The 21,527-nt window shown below is 54.8% G+C and overlaps 1 protein-coding gene across 1 annotated transcript; it reads left to right on the top strand.

Annotated features, from left to right (window-relative positions):
- The first annotated feature begins 904 nt into the window (after positions 1 to 904).
- Positions 905 to 20,158, top strand: LOC148829058 (DBH-like monooxygenase protein 2 homolog). Its single transcript, XM_088923581.1, has 13 exons — positions 905 to 1,183; positions 3,422 to 3,568; positions 3,652 to 3,804; positions 4,294 to 4,377; positions 4,800 to 4,961; positions 5,829 to 5,931; positions 6,819 to 6,985; positions 7,361 to 7,452; positions 8,407 to 8,503; positions 10,040 to 10,099; positions 11,749 to 11,879; positions 18,526 to 18,634; positions 19,979 to 20,158. Exons 1-13 carry the CDS (start codon positions 905 to 907, stop codon positions 20,156 to 20,158), a joined length of 1,764 nt encoding a protein of 587 aa, XP_088779707.1.
- Positions 20,159 to 21,527: the final 1,369 nt, after the last annotated feature.

The following is a 21,527-nucleotide window of genomic DNA, read 5'->3' on the forward strand; positions in this document are numbered from 1 at the left end:
GGGCTGAAACTCTTTCCCCTCTCTCCCGCGGAGCTCTAGAAACGGGCTGACAGACCATTTCTAACTGATCGGGCTTTACAGACGGACAGCGGGCCGATCTCTGTGGAGCACAGGCCAGACAGGCGGCTCCAGGCGAGAAGGGTCTCACTGCGGGGAGGTCTGGGCCTCACAAAGGCCGGGGTGACATCTGAGCCCGGGGCTGTGGTCGGCCCCTTGGGGCGTCTGAAGAGCAGGAGCGAGGAGCAGGGAGACTGTTGCCAACAACAGAAACCCAGGAGAAGCACAGATCCGGCTTCAATTACACAGCCGAGACCCGGGTGACACAGCATTCCCATGGGGAGAGAGGTGAGGCTTTGGGCTTCTGCCACTGCGATGTCAAATCAACAGCCGACTCACATCCCTTCAAGTAGGGACGAGGACAGAACCCCAATAAGATCTCATCCAGCTATTACTGGGTTTGGGCTTCAACTTCTGCCCGAGCACAGAGGGTGGTGGGGGTGGGGAACAAGCTGCCCAGCTGTGTTGTTGAAGCCGACACCTTGGCTCCTCTCCAGACACAGCTGGGTGAGCTCCTCCAGTCAGGACAGGAGACTCTTCTTTACACAGAGGATGGTGGGGGTGTGGAGCAAGCTGCCCAGCCATTTGGTTGAAGCCGATACCCTGGCTTCTCTCCAGACACAGCTGGGTGAGCTCCTCCAGTCAGGACAGGAGGGGTTTCTTTACACAGAAGGTTGTGGGGGTGGGGATTTCCACTCCAGCGCCTGGCCACCCAGGGGAGGGTGCCCACGCGCCACGCCTGTCCCGAAGGCTGTGCCCTCGGCGGCTCAGCTCGCCTGCGCTGGCCGCTATATAAGGAGGAGGCAGCCTGGCGCCGCACACACACTCCCTCACGCGCAGCACCAGCATGGCCTGTCCCCGCCTCCTGCTCCTGCTCCTGCTCCTGCTCCTGCCCCTCAGCCCGCGGGCGCAGGGCGACCCTGAGCTGCCCTTCTCCGAGCAGCTGGACGGCGCCGGCGCCGCCGTGCTGAGCTGGGGCTTCGACCCGGCCCGGGACCTGCTGACCCTGGAGCTGGCCGTCAACACCAGTGGCTGGGCCGGCCTGGGCTTCAGCCCCCGCGGAGACATGGAGGGGGCCGACCTCGTGATCGGGGGGGTGCTCCCGGACGGCCGCTGGTACTTCTCGGTAACGCGCCCGGAACCGGTCCAGGACACAGAGGAGCCCCCTCTCCGGACACAACACAACACAATCAGTACAGAGAGTGTCAGCAGGTCTGTCCTTCAGGCAGGAGGTAGAGAGCAGCTCTTACTGACCAGAGCACAGAGCAGACAGACACACACACACACACACACACACACACACACACACAGGAGCTCAGTCAGCACAGGGAGTGTCAGCAGGTCTGTCCTTCAGGCAGGAGGTAGAGAGCAGCTCTTACTGACCAGAGCACAGAGCAGTCAGACACAACATACACACACGCAGGAGCTCAGTCAGCACAGGGAGTGTCAGCAGGTCTGTGCTTCAGGCAGGAGGTAGAGAGCAGCTCTTACTGACCAGAGCACAGAACAGACAGACACAACACACACACACACACAGGAGCTCAGTCAGCACAGGGAGTGTCAGCAGGTCTGTCCTTCAGGCAGGAGGTAGAGAGCAGCTCTTACTGACCAGAGCACAGAGCAGTCAGACACAACACACACACACGCAGAGCTCAGTCAGCACAGGGAGTGTCAGCAGGTCTGTGCTTCAGGCAGGAGGTAGAGAGCAGCTTTTACTGACCAGAGCACAGAGCAGACAGACACAACACAAACACACACACACAGGAGCTCAGTCAGCACAGGGAGTGTCAGCAGGTCTGTGCTTCAGGCAGGAGGTAGAGAGCAGCTCTTACTGACCAGTGCACAGAGCAGACAGACACAACACACACACACACACAGGAGCTCAGTCAGTACAGGGAGTGTCAGCAGGTCTGTCCTTCAGGCAGGAGGTAGAGAGCAGCTCTTACTGACCAGAGCACAGAGCAGACAGACACAACACACACACACACAGGAGCTCAGTCAGCACAGGGAGTGTCAGCAGGTCTGTCCTTCAGGCAGGAGGTAGAGAGCAGCTCTTACTGACCAGAGCACAGAGCAGTCAGACATAACACACACACAGGAGCTCAGTCAGTACAGGGAGTGTCAGCAGGTCTGTGCTTCAGGCAGGAGGTAGAGAGCAGCTCTTACTGACCAGAGCACAGAGCAGACAGACACAACACACACACACACAGGAGCTCAGTCAGCACAGGGAGTGTCAGCAGGTCTGTGCTTCAGGCAGGAGGTAGAGAGCAGCTCTTACTGACCAGAGCACAGAGCAGACAGACACAACACACACACACGCAGGAGCTCAGTCAGCACAGGGAGTGTCAGCAGGTCTGTCCTTCAGGCAGGAGGTAGAGAGCAGCTCTTACTGACCAGAGCACAGAGCAGTCAGACACAACACACACACACAGGAGTTCAGTCAGTACAGGGAGTGTCAGCAGGTCTGTGCTTCAGGCAGGAGGTAGAGAGCAGCTCTTACTGACCAGAGCACAGAGCAGTCAGACACAACACACACACACAGGAGCTCAGTCAGCACAGGGAGTGTCAGCAGGTCTGTGCTTCAGGCAGGAGGTAGAGAGCAGCTCTTACTGACCAGGGCACAGAGCAGTCAGGCTCGTTGTACTGTGAGCGACCCGATGATATCAGAGTACAGCAGTACTGACGCGGCTGATGAGAGCAGTGGGAACTGTTTCACACGTACCTTTCACACGTGTGTGTGTGTGTGAGTCCTGTGATGCACTGGCCCTGGTGCGTGTGCGTGTGCGTGTGCGTGTGCGTGTGCGTGTGCGTGTGTGTGTGTGTGTGTGTGCGTGCGTGCGTGCGTGCGTGCGTGCGCGCTGTGATGGACTGGCCCTGTGTGTGTGTGTGTGTGTGTGTGTGTGTCCTTTGATGGACTGGCCCTGGTGTGAGTGTGTGTGTGTGTGTGCTGTGATGGACTGGCCCTGGTGTGTTTGTGTGTGTGTGTGTCACTGACACATACGACTCGTCAGCTCTGCCTGCAGGTCACCTGGGAACATTCCTGCAGTGAAACGTCTGCTGCACAGCCTGTACTCATCCACTCGCCCATCACAGTCCCTCAGTCAGTACAGGGACTAGTGAGCAGGAAGGGCCGCCTCACATCACAGTTCCCACAAACTCTCCCTCTCGCCCCCTGGAGAGACCAGGGGTTTCTCACAACATGGAGACTTACAGGACGTCCGCAAAGTTCACGATACCGCGCAGTCAATGAATTTAAGATTTAATCAGTGGTCTGAGAAACTGAGACTCCGTCTCCCCCCTTAGAGCAGACATCAGCCGTGAACTGTACCTGACTTCCTGTTCGGTCATGCCGTTCTCCCGTCAGGATCGCTATTCCGCTGGGAATGGGCTCCCCACGGAGGACCCTCAGCAGGACTACACCCTGCTGGCCCTGACCGAGGCCGAGGGCCGGACCGTCATGAGGCTCAGGAGGCGGATCCTGAGCTGCGACAGCAGGGACTTCGCCATCACGGTGAGCAGGCCGCTCCCCGCCCGGTCCGGAGTCCGGGAGCGGCGGCGGCTCGGCGGCTGACGCCCGTGGCGTTTGTCCCGCAGGCCGGGCCGGTCAAGGTGATCTACGCCTACGGGACGAGCGACGAGGTGTCGTACCACGGCAGCCACAGGGGGACGAAGGAGATCGACCTGCTGACGTACTCCCCCCGGTCCTCCCCCGCGACCAGCAGCCACTTCGACGTCACGGCCGGGAACGTGAGTGTCGGGGCCGGGGTGGGGGCACGGCCACACTCGCCTCTCGCGGGACCCCCCCTCCCTTGGTCTCCTGGTCTGTCTCTCGCGCCGCTCCGCGGTGCTCCTCTCCTCCCCGAGCGGCTCTTTCCCGGGGTCGATCCGCAGCCGTCCGGACCGTTTGCTCGGCCGTGTTTTTCCAGCACTTCCCAGCATGCCTTTCTGGACGCACCTGTTGACCCGTTCGGAGAGCCGCCGGTCTCGATCTCTCCTTCCCAGGGAGTCAGAGTCCAGCTGGTAGAAGCTCGTAGAGGCTGTTTTCCTGGAAGCTCTCTGCTCCTGTCAGAGTGATCGTCTCCGGGCTTCACCGGTAGAATCTGGGGGTCCACAGGATGCGTGAATACGAAAGAGGGGGCTCCCGCGACTCTTGGTGCTGATGGGGGGGGGGCTGGGTGACGTCATACCCCCCATCTTCCTCTGTAACAAGCCCTGATCCTTCTCTCTCATCTTCAGTTCACAGTCCCAGCGCTGGGCACGTACTACCACTGCAGGATTGTCCGATTCCCCAGCTTCGGAGGGAAGAACCACATCTATCGGGTCAGTGAGTCCGGGGGCTCTTTCCCTCTGGTATGATTGCTGGGTGGTGCCGTGTGTCTCTCGAGGGTGGGGTCTCCGCGCTGTTCTGTTCCTGTCTGACGTTGACGCAGTTCGAAGTGAAAGTCCTGCAGGAGGTCGAACCCTGGTCCCACCCGCTGCGTTTAGGTTTCGGCTTATTCGTGTTCTGGTGGGAAACCGGGTTCAGAGTTTCTCACCTGAGCGCAGGCTGAGCTCTGCGATCAGGGGTTCGAGTCCCAGTGATGTCAGTGGTCGGCTGTGTCCAGGGTGGCCAACCAGCTGGCTGGGACACCGCCACCCCTGCAGCCCCCTGTGGTGCCGTCGCCAGAAGCAGACAGGTGTCGCGGTGCTGCCTCTCCCAGCGCCTGCTCTTCCTCACAGGCCGGTCCGTCTCCCTCTCCCAGATCGAGCCGCTGCTCCAGAACCTGGACCTGGTCCACCACGTGCTGCTGTACCGCTGCTCGTCCGCGGTCAACGCCACGCTGCAGGGGGAGTGCTACACTCAGGACTACATGGCGTTCAGCCAGTGCTTCGAAGTCCTGGCGGCGTGGGCTGTCGGAGGAGGGGTGAGCGTGAACGAGCTATTTGATTATTTAGTTTGATTAAGAAACTCTGCCTGAAAGTAACCAGAAGGTGACAGAGAGCCCGGGGGGGGGGAGGGGGGCAGACGGTATTTCTCTGGAGTTTAAAATGCTGTCAGTGGCCGTACTGAACTTCCAGCTCCCAGCAAAGAGGTCTTCAGGTTCTGCGGAACGTTACTGCCGATCGTACCCCATCTCCGCAAGTCTGTGTGGGTCCTCATGCCCCAGTATAGTGACGGGGACACTAGACTGTAAACAGGCGCCGTCCTTCAGATGAGACGTAAAACTGAGGTCCTGACTCTCTGTGGTCATTAACAATCCCAGGGTGTCTCTCGACAAGAGTAGGGGTGTTACCCCAGTGTCCTGGCCAAATTTCCCCCCTGGCCTTTACCCCTCATGGCCTCCTAATAACCCCCCTCTCTGAACTGGCTCCATCCCTCTGCTCTCCTCCCCACTGAGAGCTGGTGTGTGAGAGAGGACTGGAGCATCATCCAGGTGGGGCTGCACACTGGTGGGGGTACTGGGATTCCCCCTGACCTGGACAGAGCTCTGAGTGGAGGGTCCAGACAGGGGCTGTAGAAGTGTGAGGGATTATTATGATTATTATTATTAATAAGTGAATAATAATAATAATAACAATAGTTGTAGTTTTGGTTCTTAGCACCTAGAGCAGCTTCCATGAGAAGCCGCAGAGGAAGCATCAGCAGGACCCTCCAGGGCTCAGGCGGGACCCCCGCGCGAGTCTTCAGGAGGGGCTCCTGCTGGCTGAGCCAGGAGCCAGGCGCTCAAGGCAGGCGTCTCTCTGAGAGGGAGATTCTGCCTCAGCTGACAGATTTCTCTCTCCTCCCCCAGGCGTTCGATCTCCCACCGAACGCTGGCATGTCGGTGGGGGGGGCCGGAGACGTGACGTTCTACAGGCTGGAGATACACTACAACAACCCCTCTCAGCAATCAGGTGACCCTGCGGCCTCAGGAGGGGTCGCTGTGACCACTGATGGTGTTGCTCTCGCTGCGCCACACGGTCACCTCAAGCTAGACCTTACCTGAAGCTGACTCCCCTTGACTCAGACTGTCAGCACCTTCAGCAGTAATTAATCTGTCCATCCAGCTTCTAACTGTGTTATCCAGTACAGGGGCACAGGAGACAGAGGCCATCCCAGCAAGCAGTGGGGACAAGGCAGGATACACTCTGGAGAGGACACCAGTCCATCACAGGACACACACAGACACTCACAACAGGGCCAGTCCATCACAGGACACACACACACTCACACCAGGATCTGTCCATCACAGGACACACACATACTCACACCAGGGCCAGTCCATCACAGGACACACACAGACACACACTCACACCAGGGTCTGTCCATCACAGGACACACACAGACACACACTCACACCAGGGCCTGTGCATCACAGGACACACACACACTCACACCAGGGCCAGTCCATCACAGGACACACACACTCACAAAGACACACAGACACACACACCAGTTAGCCCACCAGCATGTCTTCAGACTGTGGGTGGAAACTGGAGCACCCAGAGGAAAACCACATGAACACGAGGAGAACATGCAGACTCCACACAGACAGCACCCCAGGCCAATTAGCGTAGACGAGCTGCTCAAGCATCAGGCTGTAAATGAGGTTAACAAGATGAAGGAGAGAGTGACCCACCCCCTCCACTGGGAATGTGCTCTAGTCCCAAGGGGGGGACACCTCTGCGCCCCCAGGTGTAACAGAAACATCATCGTCATCCTCACTGCTCAGTCCCTGGGTGGAGAAGCTGGCGCTGGCCGAGCGCGGGAGCAGACCAGTAACTCCTGCCTGGTCTCCCAGGTCGAGTGGACGACTCCGGCCTGCGCTTCCACTACACCCCCGAGCTGCGGCAGCAGGACGCCGGGGTCCTGAGCGTCGGGCTCGCGGTGAACGAGGCCTACGTCATCCCCCCGAACGCCACGGCCTTCCGCAGCTACGCCGTCTGTAAAACCGCCTCTTTCTCGGACGTAAGTGCCGCCCCCGCGGGACATACTCCTGGTTCTTGAGTCAAGGAGAACAAGCCGGAATCACAGGGAAAACAGCCCTACATCCCAGCGTAGCGTTCCTGCAGCTTAGCAGCTGTACACTACCGAGGGGCACAGCGCGCGCTGTGCCACACCTGGGATTTGAACCTGCAATCCCTCCCGGCAGGAGCCCAGGAACTCCACCCTCCACTCAGCAAGGCTGCCGTGACGTTAAACTGGAGGGCATCTTCCTATGACAGGAGAGCCCAGCGTGCCAGCCAATCCCACAGCAGGACAGGGCGACAGCCTCTTTAATTGGTTAATTGAAGGTCCGCCCTGCTGATGGCTGACGGTCACCCTCGTGTCCCCCGTGTGCAGGTCCTCTCGGGCCCCGTGCCGGACCTCAACGTCTACGCTGTGCTGCTCCACACTCACCTCGCCGGGCGAAAGGTCAGGGTTGGTCACTTCAGGTAAGAGAGAGGAACTCGTGGGGGCCGTCCTCACGAAGACCACACAGGAGGAGTGCGTCTGTGAGCGTGAGAGCGATGGTGAACAGGTTCGGAGCAGACGATGCAAACTCTGAGCGCTTAACCAGTTAAAAACAAACGGTAGTCTGGTAAGCCCAATGTCTGAGCCCGGCTCTGAAGTTTTGATTTGTGTGTTGTGAAAGGAGAGGTTGGTGTGTGGTCTCAGGGCGCGGTCACCGTCACAGACAGTTCTGATGTCTCCAAACGAGCTGCTGGACTTTGGAAAACAAGTGTCATGATGAACAGATGATGCATGCTCTGTCCATCAACATCTCCTGTCTTATTTAGCTGTTTCATTAAGAATAAGCTTTTGAAATATATTGCATCCATGCACATATACTGTACTGCACTTATTCATGTATTGCCTCTATTGATGAAGACCCCTGTCTGAAAGCCAGGCAGTGAGCTGATAGAGTGTTAAACCTTGGCAATCACTTCTCACCTCCTCCTGTTAATCTAAACCCCAGTTAGAGCAGTAACTTGTTCCCAGTCAGGCTGTTATACAGTGGGAAAGGTTAGAAGATGAGAAACCTGGACTGTAATGACCTGTCAGTGCAGCAGCTCCGAGGAAAACCAATCTTCCGATGATGAGCCGATCTGGAACAGGTGATGCAGACTCTGTTCGTCAGCGTTTCATGTCTCGTTCTCCTGCCTTGATGGTGTCTGAAAGGTTAAAGGTTAACCCTCAGCAGTGGCTTCTCAGGGCAGAGAGATGTATTCTCCCTGGGGTGGGGATGCAGGAGGAAACGTCTGACTATATGAGGAGGTGAATTTTCACCAGGAGGACCTGTCGGCGCAGCAGAGCCCCTGAAGTCCAGTTGGTGTGAAGGTATTGTAGTGAAATGAACAGATCCAGACGTTTCTTGCCTGCTTCCCCTCTGCTCGCTGTCGCTTCAGGAACGGGGAACAGATTGGCTTCCTGGGTCTGAATGAGAACTACAGCTTCGATCACCAGCAGACCTCGTACCTGGGAAGCACTGTTTCGCTGAAAGTGGTGAGCTGGGAAACCCGTCCGCCGCCTCATCCCTCCAGCCCTGATCGGAATTCCACCTCTTCCCACACGGGGGGGGGGTGGGGGCCTCTCCCGGGGGCACGGGGGCTCCAGGACACAGGCTGTATCTGGAATCATCAGGCGCTCGGACACAGCAAGCAGAGAGACGATCGTTTCAGGCCCCAGTGGCGCACTGGGATAGAGCGCTTTTAAAAATCCACCCACTGCAGCCACGTCCCCTCGGGACGACTCTGTACAATTCACACAGCGAAAGGAACGGGTTTAAAACCGGTTCATGGGGTTGTGATGTGGGTGCGTTTCCTGCACAAATGTATCCTTCACCTCATGAAGGCCAGTCTCCCACCACAGCTCGGTTAGAGAGGCATCCCTTTGTGCAAACCCAGTCACTGTCATAGATTACAGACTGGACAGGGTGCTAGACAGTGCCAGTCCGTACCAGGGCCCAGCCGGCATGTCTGCGGGAGAGAGGACACCCCTGTGGGTACAGGAGAGCGGGGGTATTGAGTCTCCCCCCTGCTGGATCATACTGTGTCTTAGTGTGGTCCAGCAGTATCGTACTGGTTTCCCTGGGGATGTGAAAACAGGCCATCTGTCCTCCCTGCTAGTTAGAATCTAGACCACAGCTTCAGTAATCTGGCCTGCACGTTCAGGACCTGTTCAGCTGGCAGCCTGAAATGAGTTTTTTTTTTTAAACCACCGTTTTTAACCACAACCAAATCCCTTTTAAAAGAAATCCTTAAAATGAACAGCAACTTTAGATCTTCAATACGGATACAGAAATACAGGAGAGAACGTGTGACAGAATATTTGCCAAGTCCCACAATGACAATATATAATATAATAATAATAATAATAATCATCATAATAATCCCTCACACTTGTATAGCGCCTGTCTGGACCCTCCACTCAGAGCTCTGTCCAGGTCAGGGGGAATCCCACTACCCCCCACCAGTGTGCAGCCCCACCTGGATGATGCTCCAGTCCTCTCACACACACCAGCTCTCAGTGGGGAGGAGAGCAGAGGGATGGAGCCAGTTCAGAGAGGGGGGTTATTAGGAGGCCATGATGGGTAAAGGCCAGGGGGGAAATTTGGCCAGGACACTGGGGTAACACCCCTACTCTTGTCGAGAGACACCCTGGGATTGTTAATGACCACAGAGAGTCAGGACCTCGGTTTTACGTCTCATCCGAAGGACGGCGCCTGTTTACAGTCTAGTGTCCCCGTCACTATACTGGGGCATGAGGACCCACACAGACCGCAGGGTGAGCGCCCCCTGCTGGCCCCACTCACACCTCTCCCAGCAGCAGCCTCAGCTCTCCCAGGAGTCTCCCCTCCAGGTACTGGCCAGGCTCACACCTGCTGGGCTCCAGTGGGGCTGCCAGTTGTGAGATGCAGGGTGATATGGCTGCTGGCTTAGTATTTAGAACTGTATAATATTTTAAACTTACATGTACGAGGGGCAGAAGCAGTGGTGTCTCTCGGAGTCTCTCTCTGACGTGCTGGTTTCTGTCCTCCAGGGAGACGAGATCGTGGTGGAGTGTACCTACAACACGAAGAACCGCACGGCCCTCACCCCTGTAAGTGCTCTTCTTCCACTCAGCGATTAGAGAGAGCTGAGATTCCAGCAGATCGGGTGTATGGATCCTTCGATGTCATGGCACGTTTTTAGACGAACAAAATATTTCAGCACTTGGAACAGCTGCTGCTGGCGAACCACAACTGTATTTCAGACACCCCTCAGGAACAGCAATCCACTGGAAATGTCTGAAAGTGCAGCAGATGACCTGCACTGACGTGTGATTGCTGCCAGAGTTTCACGACTTTCACGAGTGTGGCTGTCGTACGAATTGATTCACTCAAGAGTCAGATGATCAGAAAATGAGGCAACTCCATGTGCAATTTAAAAGCTTCCTTTACAGTTTGCTTATAATAATAATAATAATAACATCACTTTATTGGCCAGATACAGTGTCTCGCATGAGGAATGTGTCTTTTCATAGACCCCAGCCTGCTCTCCATGAGACACACAGACAGGGAGAGAAGCTGGGGGTCAGAGCACAGGGTCGGCCATTTATACAGCACCCCTGGAGCAGCTGGGGTGAAGGGCCTCGCTCAGGGGCCCAACGGAGTAGGATTCCTCTGCCAGCTACGGGATTTGAACCAGCAACCTCCCAGCCACAGGCGCAGATCCTTAGCCACAGAGCCACCACTCCACCCAATCTGATCCATTATTAGAAATGCACTTATTCCCGGTGAAGGTCTTGGCATCTCAGCGCCTGTCCTGACCTCGGTCCCACTCCAGACAGAGCTGTCCCCTCGATCGAGGCCGGTGCTGTGCAGAGCGCACATAGTCTAGAGACACCGGTCAACAGGGCCAGGACAGGCCATCCTGAAAGGAGACCCACCTCTGCCAGGCTGTACGATAGCAGCTGGGCACTCAGACAGTTCCTGGAGCTGTGACACACAGATCAGCAGGTGGAATATCCGCCCTGGCGCAACGTGCACCCCTCTCCAGACACACCACCTGCCCGAGCCCGGAGGAAGTGCTGGAACCCATGTTCCTGGGTGCCTTCAGCACCAAAAAAGATACCTTAAACTGCACTAGCCGAATCTCTGGAGGTGTGTACCCCCCCCTACTCTCTGCCCATAGATTAGAAAGATACGGCAGGTTGAAAGATTTAAAAAAAGTGTTCCGAGCCATTCATTTTTACATAAACACTGTTTTCCTTCCGTAAAAAGAGAAGCCTGGTCTTACGATTCTTCGTTACTCTTAGAGCTGTTAAAGATGGCAAAACGCCTGCCATGAGACCCTTCAGGAGAGAGAAGCTGATTACATGTGAGAGCTGTTGCAGTGTAGCACAGGGTCACACAGTCTGGATTCTGTCCTCTGGGGGGGGGGGGTAACTTGTGGTTCATCATTGCTACAGACACAGGGGCCGGTCTGGGGAGGCCGGCCTCTGGCCGCAGTCCAGCCGGTACCAAGGCTGGGTACCTCTGTCTGTTCACCAGATGCGAGACAGCCTTCGCTTGCCCGTGTCGCGCTGCAGAAGCATGTCAGAAACCGCAGCCGCGCAGGAGGAAAGAGGGAAAGGAAGAGGAAAGAGGCCACGTCGAGGCCTCCAAAAGCTAGAGGCTCTCGTGCAGCCCGACGGCGGACCGTGGGCGATATGACCACCTCCTGTGTTCATCGAGAATTCGTGGTGATTTTGCTCTGGTTTCTCTGCAGCTGGGACTTGCTTCTGTGAACGAGATGTGTATCGCCTTCCTGCATTATTCCCCAGCCACGAAAATTAAATTCTGCAACAGCCTGCCGGACATTACACAGATGGCTGTTTCCCTGGGTACTTCAAGCCTTCTGTAAGAAACCATTTCAACCTTTCTATCATGACTATTATTATTATTATTATTATAATGCTGCATAGTTGTTTCCAACCACCTTTTGGTTAGAGAGCTTTTATGGTTAATTGAAGTTAACAGAATACCAATATAACAAGGAACAAGTAAAGGGTCATTCCCTGCTGAAGAGAGAAGGAAGGAAACACAGCGTTTCAAAGCCGAAACGTTTCCTTTCTTCTCTTCTCAGCGGGGGATAAACCTTTACGTGTTCCTTTGCAGCCCACGCCTGCTGACGCAGCTCCCCACCTGAGCCACAGCTACAATATGTTTACAGGAAACTCTGTCTTTATTTGTGCAGGTTGAAACAAATGATTCTGGGTCAGGGACAACAAGAGTTCATTTTCAGGTGTAATACGCCTTTCAGTTGTTTTAATCAGGGGATGTTTAATTAAACATTACAGGATTGTCTCACCCCGAATGTGTGACAACATTTGAGCGTTTTTGCTCATTGGGTTGCATGTACTGTAACTCATTGATCCACAGACGTCATACAGCTGTGAAAAAGAAGCACTTGTACACTCGTACAGCCCAGGTGCTGTCTCACTACACCAGTGAGGACAATCCCACTCTCGCCACCAACACTCACACTCGTACAGCCCAGGTGCTGTCTCACTACACCAGTGAGGACAATCCCACTGACACCACCAACACTCACACTCGTACAGCCCAGGTGCTGTCTCACTACACCAGTGAGGACAATCCCACTGATACCACCAACACTCACACTCGTACAGCCCAGGTGCTGTCTCACTACACCAGTGAGGACAATCCCACTCTCGCCACCAACACTCACACTCGTACAGCCCAGGTGCTGTCTCACTACACCAGTGAGGACAATCCCACTGATACCACCAACACTCACACTCGTACAGCCCAGGTGCTGTCTCACTACACCAGTGAGGACAATCCCACTCTCGCCACCAACACTCACACTCATACAGCCCAGGTGCTGTCTCACTACACCAGTGAGGACAATCCCACTGATACCACCAACACTCACACTCGTACAGCCCAGGTGCTGTCTCACTACACCAGTGAGGACAATCCCACTGACACCACCAACACTCACACTCATACAGCCCAGGTGCTGTCTCACTACACCAGTGAGGACAATCCCACTGATACCACCAACACTCACACTCGTACAGCCCAGGTGCTGTCTCACTACACCAGTGAGGACAATCCCACTGATACCACCAACACTCACACTCGTACAGCCCAGGTGCTGTCTCACTACACCAGTGAGGACAATCCCACTGACACCACCAACACTCACACTCGTACAGCCCAGGTGCTGTCTCACTACACCAGTGAGGACAATCCCACTCTCGCCACCAACACTCACACTCATACAGCCCAGGTGCTGTCTCACTACACCAGTGAGGACAATCCCACTGACACCACCAACACTCACACTCGTACAGCCCAGGTGCTGTCTCACTACACCAGTGAGGACAATCCCACTGACACCACCAACACTCACACTCGTACAGCCCAGGTGCTGTCTCACTACACCAGTGAGGACAATCCCACTGATACCACCAACACTCACACTCGTACAGCCCAGGTGCTGTCTCACTACACCAGTGAGGACAATCCCACTCTCGCCACCAACACTCACACTCGTACAGCCCAGGTGCTGTCTCACTACACCAGTGAGGACAATCCCACTGATACCAACAACACTCACACTCGTACAGCCCAGGTGCTGTCTCACTACACCAGTGAGGACAATCCCACTGATACCAACAACACTCACACTCGTACAGCCCAGGTGCTGTCTCACTACACCAGTGAGGACAATCCCACTGATACCACCAACACTCACACTCGTACAGCCCAGGTGCTGTCTCACTACACCAGTGAGGACAATCCCACTCTCGCCACCAACACTCACACTCATACAGCCCAGGTGCTGTCTCACTACACCAGTGAGGACAATCCCACTGATACCACCAACACTCACACTCGTACAGCCCAGGTGCTGTCTCACTACACCAGTGAGGACAATCCCACAGACACCACCAACACTCACACTCGTACAGCCCAGGTGCTGTCTCACTACACCAGTGAGGACAATCCCACTGATACCACCAACACTCACACTCGTACAGCCCAGGTGCTGTCTCACTACACCAGTGAGGACAATCCCACTCTCGCCACCAACACTCACACTCGTACAGCCCAGGTGCTGTCTCACTACACCAGTGAGGACAATCCCACTGATACCAACAACACTCACACTCGTACAGCCCAGGTGCTGTCTCACTACACCAGTGAGGACAATCCCACTGATACTACCAACACTCACACTCGTACAGCCCAGGTGCTGTCTCACTACACCAGTGAGGACAATCCCACAGACACCACCAACACTCACACTCGTACAGCCCAGGTGCTGTCTCACTACACCAGTGAGGACAATCCCTATGATACCACCAACACTCACACTCGTACAGCCCAGGTGCTGTCTCACTACACCAGTGAGGACAATCCCTATGATACCACCAACACTCACACTCGTACAGCCCAGGTGCTGTCTCACTACACCAGTGAGGACAATCCCACAGACACCACCAACACTCACACTCGTACAGCCCAGGTGCTGTCTCACTACACCAGTGAGGACAATCCCACAGACACCACCAACACTCACACTCGTACAGCCCAGGTGCTGTCTCACTACACCAGTGAGGACAATCCCACTGACACCACCAACACTCACACTCGTACAGCCCAGGTGCTGTCTCACTACACCAGTGAGGACAATCCCACAGACACCACCAACACTCACACTCGTACAGCCCAGGTGCTGTCTCACTACACCAGTGAGGACAATCCCACTCTCGCCACCAACACTCACACTCGTACAGCCCAGGTGCTGTCTCACTACACCAGTGAGGACAATCCCTATGATACCACCAACACTCACACTCGTACAGCCCAGGTGCTGTCTCACTACACCATTGAGGACAATCCCACAGACACCACCAACACTCACACTCGTACAGCCCAGGTGCTGTCTCACTACACCAGTGAGGACAATCCCACTGACACCACCAACACTCACACTCGTACAGCCCAGGTGCTGTCTCACTACACCAGTGAGGACAATCCCACTGACACCACCAACACTCACACTCGTACAGCCCAGGTGCTGTCTCACTACACCAGTGAGGACAATCCCACTGACACCACCAACACTCACACTCGTACAGCCCAGGTGCTGTCTCACTACACCAGTGAGGACAATCCCACTGATACCACCAACACTCACACTCGTACAGCCCAGGTGCTGTCTCACTACACCAGTGAGGACAATCCCACTGACACCACCAACACTCACACTCGTACAGCCCAGGTGCTGTCTCACTACACCAGTGAGGACAATCCCACAGACACCACCAACACTCACACTCGTACAGCCCAGGTGCTGTCTCACTACACCAGTGAGGACAATCCCACAGACACCACCAACACTCACACTCGTACAGCCCAGGTGCTGTCTCACTACACCAGTGAGGACAATCCCTATGATACCACCAACACTCATACTCGTACAGCCCAGGTGCTGTCTCACTACACCAGTGAGGACAATCCCACTCTCGCCACCAACACTCACACTCGTACAGCCCAGGTGCTGTCTCACTACACCAGTGAGGACAATCCCACAGACACCACCAACACTCACACTCGTACAGCCCAGGTGCTGTCTCACTACACCAGTGAGGACAATCCCACAGACACCACCAACACTCACACTCGTACAGCCCAGGTGCTGTCTCACTACACCAGTGAGGACAATCCCACAGACACCACCAACACTCACACTCGTACAGCCCAGGTGCTGTCTCACTACACCAGTGAGGACAATCCCTATGATACCACCAACACTCACACTCGTACAGCCCAGGTGCTGTCTCACTACACCAGTGAGGACAATCCCACTCTCGCCACCAACACTCACACTCGTACAGCCCAGGTGCTGTCTCACTACACCAGTGAGGACAATCCCACTCTCGCCACCAACACTCACACTCGTACAGCCCAGGTGCTGTCTCACTACACCAGTGAGGACAATCCCACTGACACCACCAACACTCACACTCGTACAGCCCAGGTGCTGTCTCACTACACCAGTGAGGACAATCCCACTGATACCACCAACACTCACACTCGTACAGCCCAGGTGCTGTCTCACTACACCAGTGAGGACAATCCCACTGATACCAGCAACACTCACACTCGTACAGCCCAGGTGCTGTCTCACTACACCAGTGAGGACAATCCCTATGATACCACCAACACTCACACTCGTACAGCCCAGGTGCTGTCTCACTACACCAGTGAGGACAATCCCTATGATACCACCAACACTCACACTCGTACAGCCCAGGTGCTGTCTCACTACACCAGTGAGGACAATCCCACAGACACCACCAACACTCACACTCGTACAGCCCAGGTGCTGTCTCACTACACCAGTGAGGACAATCCCACTGATACCACCAACACTCACACTCGTACAGCCCAGGTGCTGTCTCACTACACCAGTGAGGACAATCCCACTCTCGCCACCAACACTCACACTCGTACAGCCCAGGTGCTGTCTCACTACACCAGTGAGGACAATCCCACTCTCGCCACCAACACTCACACTCGTACAGCCCAGGTGCTGTCTCACTACACCAGTGAGGACAATCCCACTGACACCACCAACACTCACACTCGTACAGCCCAGGTGCTGTCTCACTACACCAGTGAGGACAATCCCTATGATACCACCAACACTCACACTCGTACAGCCCAGGTGCTGTCTCACTACACCAGTGAGGACAATCCCACAGACACCACCAACACTCACACTCGTACAGCCCAGGTGCTGTCTCACTACACCAGTGAGGACAATCCCACTCTCGCCACCAACACTCACACTCGTACAGCCCAGGTGCTGTCTCACTACACCAGTGAGGACAATCCCACTGATACCAACAACACTCACACTCGTACAGCCCAGGTGCTGTCTCACTACACCAGTGAGGACAATCCCACTGATACCAACAACACTCACACTCGTACAGCCCAGGTGCTGTCTCACTACACCAGTGAGGACAATCCCACTGATACCACCAACACTCACACTCGTACAGCCCAGGTGCTGTCTCACTACACCAGTGAGGACAATCCCACTCTCGCCACCAACACTCACACTCATACAGCCCAGGTGCTGTCTCACTACACCAGTGAGGACAATCCCACAGATACCACCAACACTCACACTCGTACAGCCCAGGTGCTGTCTCACTACACCAGTGAGGACAATCCCACAGACACCACCAACACTCACACTCGTACAGCCCAGGTGCTGTCTCACTACACCAGTGAGGACAATCCCACTGATACCACCAACACTCACACTCGTACAGCCCAGGTGCTGTCTCACTACACCAGTGAGGACAATCCCACTCTCGCCACCAACACTCACACTCGTACAGCCCAGGTGCTGTCTCACTACACCAGTGAGGACAATCCCACTGATACCAACAACACTCACACTCGTACAGCCCAGGTGCTGTCTCACTACACCAGTGAGGACAATCCCACTGATACCAACAACACTCACACTCGTACAGCCCAGGTGCTGTCTCACTACACCAGTGAGGACAATCCCACTGATACCACCAACACTCACACTCGTACAGCCCAGGTGCTGTCTCACTACACCAGTGAGGACAATCCCACAGACACCACCAACACTCACACTCGTACAGCCCAGGTGCTGTCTCACTACACCAGTGAGGACAATCCCTATGATACCACCAACACTCACACTCGTACAGCCCAGGTGCTGTCTCACTACACCAGTGAGGACAATCCCACAGACACCACCAACACTCACACTCGTACAGCCCAGGTGCTGTCTCACTACACCAGTGAGGACAATCCCACTGATACCACCAACACTCACACTCGTACAGCCCAGGTGCTGTCTCACTACACCAGTGAGGACAATCCCACTCTCGCCACCAACACTCACACTCGTACAGCCCAGGTGCTGTCTCACTACACCAGTGAGGACAATCCCACTCTCGCCACCAACACTCACACTCGTACAGCCCAGGTGCTGTCTCACTACACCAGTGAGGACAATCCCACTGACACCACCAACACTCACACTCGTACAGCCCAGGTGCTGTCTCACTACACCAGTGAGGACAATCCCACTGATACCAACAACACTCACACTTGTACAGCCCAGGTGCTGTCTCACTACACCAGTGAGGACAATCCCACTGATACCACCAACACTCACACTTGTACAGCCCAGGTGCTGTCTCACTACACCAGTGAGGACAATCCCACTGATACCACCAACACTCACACTCGTACAGCCCAGGTGCTGTCTCACTACACCAGTGAGGACAATCCCACTCTCGCCACCAACACTCCCAGCTGTGCAGCCCCAGGTTCTGTATGTGACTTCACCAGTAAGGACGATCACCTTCAGTCAGGGTCATCGATGGGTTTGTCTGCTGATCCAGTCTATTCGTCCAGGCACCCCTTCCGCCCACGCTGGTAACTCTCTCACCCCCTGTGTCGTTTCCAGAGATGCGTACATCAAGCTCTACACAATGATTTGGAACGACAACACTGTAGAGGAGTTCCAGAACATCCTGAAAACCGTCTCTCAGAATATATACATCGACTCCTCTGTGGTAAGCACACCCTTTCGGTTAATCGATCTAACTGACACAACACCGGGCAGCGCCTGTCCTCGAAACTGTACACAGGCCCATAATAATAAATAATCCCCCTGATACTTATATACTACTTCTCTAGACCCTCCACCCAGAGCTCTTCCCAGGTCAGGGGGAATCCCACTACCCCCACCAGTGTGCAGCCCCACCTGGATGATGCTCCAGTCCTCTCACACACACCAGCTCTCAGTGGGGAGGAGAGCAGAGGGATGGAGCCAGTTCAGAGAGGGGGGTTATTAGGAGGCCATGAGGGGTAAAGGCCAGGGGGGAAATTTGGCCAGGACACTGGGGTAACACCCCTACTCTTGTCGAGAGACACCCTGGGATTGTTAATGACCACAGAGAGTCAGGACCTCGCTTTTACGTCTCATCCGAAGGACGGCGCCTGTTTACAGTCCAGTGTCCTCGTCATATGACTGTTTGCAGCTTTTAAACCCTCCTGGACGCAGCCTTTGAACTGTTGCGTTTCTTCATGAAAAAAAATCGCATGGGTAAAAACAAAAACACTTGCAAAGTCTTCCAATCAAGCAGGCGATCACCTCCATTAAGGCTTCAGCGGGGGGGGTAACATATCCATTCGACGATTTTCCTTCAGACCTTCGGCCGAACGAATCCGCAAAAACACCCGTTTGTCAGCTGCACGAGCGCCACGAGACGCTTATCTGCCTGCATCAGCTCCCATACAAGGGCAGGCAGGAGACACCAAGGACATCCACGCTGAGCAGCGACAGCAACAGCAGCCAGTTAAATCACGTACCTCTTAGGGAAAAAGCCCCATCAGTGTGAGCCAGCGGCAGGGGCAGAGTTCAGTAACCTGACAGCTTGGGGGAAGAGATCTGGACGCTTGTGCCTTTATGCCCCTATAAGGCTGTGTTCAAGTTCACGTTTACTGTCAGTATACTCATTCACAGGTATATGGTATAACGAAGTGCTCTTTAGCTAGCTCTCAGGCGATAAGTAGTACAAAGAAAAAAACAACAACATTACAATCGTATAACAAAAGAAAGACAGAGACAACAGACAGTGTGCAAAACAACAAAAAGGTAACAGGTTATGTGCAAAAGCATGCTTAAACAGAATGAAATAAGGGGATGGGCTTGTGTATAGGCTTGCTTCTGCAAGAAATGAAAATCTGGTGTGAAAAGCAGGAACCTACCGAAACCCTACAGGGGAAGGTTCTGCTAAACCAGTGGACAGCTCTGTCCCACTGCCTGCTCTCTCTCCGCGGGCTCCCAGCTCTTCAGACCAACCAGCTGGGTCCGGTAAGTGACCCGTTTCTGAAGCTCGGATCTTTCTTCCCAGAACACCAGCAGTTTCCGGACAACCACGGGACTGGTCCGGGACGTGAAGGCGACCCCCACGCCGAGCTGCAGAGCGGCCAGCGGCGCGCCCGGAGGCACAGGGCCCGGGCCCGGCGCCGCCCGCTGGGGTCAGGCGGCCCGGCTCGGCCTCCTCAGCCTGGCCGCCCTGTACCGGCCCTGAGGCAGGCTGGGAGCTGCAGGCGCGGGCTGCTGGGAAAGGAACAAGCCGGAAACAGGGGGGGGCGCCGGTTCTGTCTCAGCTGGTGGTGGGCCGCACGTCTGGATCTGCACGTGTGACCCCCAGTGTGGAAATAGGAATATAGCAGCGCTGTCGAGAGGAGACCCCGCTATTCATAGGCTGTAAGGTTAGAGTGATTCTGTCAGGGCCGCAGCTCTGAATCACATAGCTTGATCAATAAGTACCGCAGCGTGCCCCCATAGTGTCCTATTGATTATGTAACAGTAACAGTAGCCAGAGTTATAGGACGAGATCTGAAACGGATTGGTTTGTATTTCTTTCTGATCTCAGGAATAATCATACGGTTTGATCAGTATGCCTGCACCACAACAAGAGTCCATAGTTGTTTATTGATTACGTGTCCTGATCACTCATTTATTCCACTGCACGACTGAAGTAGAGAATAGGAGACACTTCTTTACACAGAGGGTGGTGGGAGTGGGGAACAAGCTGCCCAGCCCTGTGGTTGAAGCCTGGCTTCTCTCCAGACACAGCTGGGTGAGCTCCTCCAGTCAGGACAGGAGGCTCTTCTGTACACAGAGAGGGGTGGGGATGGGGAACAAGCTGCCCAGCCGTTTGGTTGAAGCCGACACCCTGGCTCCTCTCCAGACACAGCTGGGTGAGCTCCTCCAGTCAGGGCAACCTCACCCTCTCTCATCCTGAACCTTCCTCATATTCTTACAGTTCGAACTCCATCACATTTCCCACCACTGGTTTTCAGCTCAAATATAGCGCACCACTTTCATTTCCCCCTTCTCAAGATCCTAAACCTTTATGGCTCACTCTCCTGCCACGCCAAGCTCGCTCTTGGGCACAAACCGTACTGTTCATCACCGGCGAACCGCTGACTTCCCCCTGGCCTCTGCTATCAAGCTGTTTAGTGATGCAATAATTTTGAGCTGCAATACAGTGAGATCAACTCTACGGTGGCCTAGAGGTTTTTAAAACACAGAGAATCGTAGCGCCTAACAGGACCCATAACCTGGAGGACCTGGGAACAGAACCTGCATTTTAGGACAGATTTTAGTGCTCAGAAACCATTCTACAAAGATAATTAAGGAAAGACTGTGTTAAGGTTGCTCGGGCGATATTATTTACTTAAGACGGCAATATTTCATTACAGGAAGAAAACCGTGGCAACGTGTGATGATGTCATTTCCAACTACCTGTAGAATTTAAAGAGACAACGTTACAAAAAAAAAAACTGTTGTTTGAGCTTTAAGATATGAACGCTGGCCCATTGCTGTGTAGCGGCCGACTGTAACCTGCCGGAAAATGATTTCCCACTGTATTTCTCATGTTTGCTGGATTT

The sequence above is a fragment of the Atractosteus spatula genome, chromosome 8 (assembly GCF_055471065.1).
Source record: "Atractosteus spatula isolate fAtrSpa1 chromosome 8, fAtrSpa1.hap1, whole genome shotgun sequence".
Lineage (NCBI taxonomy): Eukaryota > Metazoa > Chordata > Actinopteri > Semionotiformes > Lepisosteidae > Atractosteus > Atractosteus spatula.